We start from the raw sequence: 4,439 nt of genomic DNA on the forward strand, positions 1-4,439 counted from the left end.
CCCACCAATAAATTAATCCGGATCCTTGAAATTTGATCCAACAACTAAAATTATTATAACTTTTTAAGGACCCTCTGTTTGTAGCCGTTGGATCAAATTTCAAGTGTCCGGATTAATTAATTGGTGGGTTTTGATGGAAAGATATGGAGCTCTTCCCGTTCGAAACTATTCAAAGAAGCTTTTTTGTGAATTATATATTGGTGAAGAATTCATGATAAAATGATTCTAATTAAAAGGGTTGATCCTATTCAATGATGTAGATTAATTAAGAGAAATATTAATTATGGAAATTTTAAAAGTGAATATATGGTATAATTATCACCAAAGCTACTATATGGCAAATTTTAGGTTGTTGGTGGTGCCACTCGACGGTGCAAACTAACCCCTCTACAAAATTTTCTCGTAAAATGGGATTAAATATATATAGTTTGACTAACTTAAAAATTAGTAAGATGTGAAAAATTGCATCTCTATTAATCACAATCTCTATCACGCTTCTAAATCTAGAGAGTGAGAAAGAAGATCTTAAGAGCTCCTCTAGCATTAATTATTTTTTTTTTTAATAAATTTTTGGAAAAAAAAACTCTATTTCTATTGGTTGAACTAACCTCCATATAATTATGGTTTCCTAAATTAGAGAGTATGGTTTCCTCAACAAAAAAAAAAAAAAAAAAAAAAAAAAAAATTAGAGAGTATGGTTGGAAATTTTTTTTTAAAGATCGAGTTCCTAACATGTTTGAATATACTTGGAGAAGAATACCACTAGATTCAACAAAGGACATAGCTTTGAAGTGAATATCAGTTTAGTTCCCTAATGATATCAAATAGAGAAACTTGGCCATAACTTTCAAGTATGCCTTACACTAATCATTTATTAATCCAGTGTTAGTCAAACGATTAGAAAAGGCCACATAATTAATGAACAGAAGGCCGAATGAAAAGGACTTCCATGTTCTCTATATGTACCTGCGTGTCAACTTGTAGGGTAAGCATTATTTTATTTGATCATTTCTCTTTAATTTCCGATTAAAATAAGGTCATATCACATGGAATACCATTGGGTGCCATCTTCCACGTTCTTTTAAGCATCTCAAAACATTATAATCTAAAAAGAGAGTCAATTGGAAACGTTACATAGACATCAAGTGTGGATATCAAGACAGAAAAGCTTGGAGAGTTAATAATTTTGGCAAAGCACTCTAGATGCATTGTGTTAAGATCATCTCCAGTTATGGAGCGATAAATGTAAAAATTAATATTTTAATGGCTATCTTTAGAACTAAATTTTTTCATTTCTAATCATGCAGGGTTATATTTTGTTTCTCTTCATATTGTATTACTTTCTGACCAAACTTAGCCCGTCCTAATGCCAAACTCAGCCTGATTCTATTTAGTCCTTTGAATGGAGGTTAATTTTGTCAATTTAAAGACTAAATGTGGCTTACAGCCCTTGATAGGATATGGCCTAAGATCAGTTCCCTAATAAAACCATCTGCAATAAGAAAATACTATCTTCCGAAAGTTTTCTGACATCCAAACATGCATGAGCATAGTCAGAGGTAAAAAGTAACTCAACTCCTAATTCATAAATATGAATCTTCTACCGCATACAAAGGCTTGGTTGTTATCAGGTATATATATATATATATATATATATATATATATATATATGAGTATAGCAATATAGCATCGAGATATATCTTTTACCACATTACTTCGAAATATATTCCGATTTGATGCAAGAATTTTCACTAAAAAAACTGGGTGAGTGTGACCCAATAACATATAGATCTTAAAAAAAAAAAAAAAAAAAAAAAAAAAAACTAATTGCAGGGATCCAATGGAGTGGATTGGCCAAAAATATTAGTGAAAAAAAAGTGTACGGATAAACATTTATATATGTATATATTGAACACGCTAATTTGAGTTCGTAGGGGCAATGAAACTTCCCTTTACTACTAGATTCCATTTGGGATATGATTATTTATAAGCTTAAATTGGTAGAGAGCTTTCATTGTGGAATATTGTTGCAAATCTTTGTAAGGCTATTTAATCATTATTGTCATGATCAATAGACTAGTTAATAGTAAAACATGAATTAATTTAATTTGAAATGTAGCCAAATTTTGAACATGCATGCTAAAGACTTTCTCAATTTTAAAATTTTAACCACTCAAGGGTATTATTCAAACACTGCTCGATGGAGCTCGACCGGTTATGTATAACTATTGAAGAAGAATAAGGGTTTAGTTTTTCAAATTTCCCCTATTGTTTACATCAGCACACCCATTTTTACTTTTCACATACCTTTATTAATTTATATTCCTTGATCTTCTTCAATCCATCTGATCTGACTGCCGTAATTTAAAAAAGTGTGAGAAGTAAAAAAAAATGTGAATATCATACCCCTTGCTTATATTCTAGTGTTGGTGAAAGAGTGGTGATGACGAGTAAATAAAGCAGTAAAATAAAATGCAAAAGCCAAGATAGTCAGGCTTCAGAAACCTGGAAGGTAGCAGCTACCAATGGGCACCACCTCGGTATTAAACAACAAAAGACCTCGATGGGGTTATGATTCTTGAGGCAGTTGCCCCAGCCGGCGTACCAGAAATTTAATGATAATGCAATATAAAATATCCCCTTAGTATTAAAATATTCCAATCAATTCATCACTCCAAGCCTCCCAACTCCTTTAAATCCTGCCACCTGCTTCAGACTTTACACCAAAGAACACAAAACCCAGCTTTTTTCTGCATCTGCTAGCCCCCATTTCTGCTTCATGGATTCAAAGAAGTCTAACAAGATTAGGGAGATTGTTAGGCTCCAACAGATCCTAAAGAAGTGGAAAAAGCTAGCAAATGCTTCTAAGAGCACCACCACAACCAATTCCTCATCAGCTAATACCATAGTGATGAATAATGCCAATAGTACTACTACTAGTACTAGCAGCAATGGCAGCAGCAGAAGCATGAAGTTCTTCAAGAGAACACTCTCCTTCACAGACGTTTCCGCGGCTCAAAATGACATCGTGCCAAAAGGGTTTCTTGCCATGTGTGTTGGGAAGGAGCTGAAGAGATTTATCATCCCAACTGAGTACTTGGGTCACCAAGCTTTTCGGATTCTGCTCCAGGAAGCCGAAGAGGAATTCGGGTTTCAGCAAGAAGGTGTGCTCAAGATTCCATGTGAAGTGTCAGTGTTTGAGAAGATCTTGAAAATGGTTGAAGAGAAAAGGGAGGTGTTTTCCTTGCACAATGAGTTTGGATTCATTAATGCAGAGAAAGACATGATTGGTTTTTGCTCATCTCCATCAGATTGTGAGCTTACACCATCTCATCACCCTCAAATGTGCAGCTGATGAATACTTTTGATATAGTTTGATATTATATGTTCTTCCCCATCTTTTTTCTTCTTTCTTTTGCTTTATTTTGTGAAGATAATGTAATGGAAGAGGGCAGAGTGTGCTTAGAGGAGGATTTAGGGTTGGATTAATAAGGTGATTTCTTGTTCTACATGAAAATTATTAGTTAATAGTTGGATTGATGATCTTCAATTATGATCCAAGTTATGTTGTATCTACCAACATATAAGGATATGAAACTTTCATCTTAATTGAAGAACCAAAATATTATTCAGTTTAAATTTAATGTCGTAATTTTGTGATTTTCATCCTATGAGTTAGTGATAAGAGGAAAAACATATTATTTCCAAAAATTTGACTCCAAGCCAAATGAGAAATTTGAAAAAATAACCAAAATTTGAACACTATATAAAATTATAGCTATCTTTTTAAATTTATGATATGTATAACCAAAAGGTGATATGAAAGTACTAATATACCCTTAATGATTAAGATTTTTACAAAACAAATTCAAGGCCTCATCTCAACAACCTGAGAATTCCAGCCCTCTCAAAAAACTTTTGCCAATTTCTGATTATCAACATCAAAAGCTAAATTTGCAACAAATACCTTGGCCTCCTCCTGTGGCTCGACATTCGAATTGTCCTCTCTCTCTCTCTCTCTCTCCTCAAAGACCCATTTTTCTCGTTGCCGTCGCTCTGTCAATGGTGAGCATGTTGTCATCTGCACCCCAATCCAAGGTCTGGGCTACGAAGGGGACGAAGGAGAAGAAGTGGGTTTTGCTCTTGAGGGATAGCTTCTTTGTTTTCCACACTCTAAAGTTCACTCATTTTTCTTCTTGAGAGACTATATTCACATAACCCAAATTACTTGCCCCACATTCTTTTATTTTTTAAATATTTTTTAGATATTTTACACACCATTAACAATTGATAAAAAAATGTTAAAAATTAAAAGGATGTGAATTTGAGATGTGTGAATATAATCTCTATTCTTCTTTCCCTTATGTAGACCAGAAAATCACTTAAATCCCAGGCTTCTTCCGAACTCAGCAACCAAGATTCAAATATGCATAAGGAGT

At 33.5% G+C, this 4,439-nt stretch overlaps 1 protein-coding gene across 1 annotated transcript; it reads left to right on the forward strand.

Moving 5' to 3' along the window:
- Window positions 1-2,779: 2,779 nt before the first annotated feature.
- LOC137709046 (auxin-responsive protein SAUR72-like) lies at window positions 2,780-3,355 on the forward strand. Its single transcript, XM_068448188.1, has one exon. The coding sequence runs from the start codon at window positions 2,780-2,782 to the stop codon at window positions 3,353-3,355; it is 576 nt and encodes a 191-aa protein (XP_068304289.1).
- Window positions 3,356-4,439: the final 1,084 nt, after the last annotated feature.

This window comes from Pyrus communis, chromosome 11 (assembly GCF_963583255.1).
Source record: "Pyrus communis chromosome 11, drPyrComm1.1, whole genome shotgun sequence".
NCBI classification, from domain to species: domain Eukaryota; kingdom Viridiplantae; phylum Streptophyta; class Magnoliopsida; order Rosales; family Rosaceae; genus Pyrus; species Pyrus communis.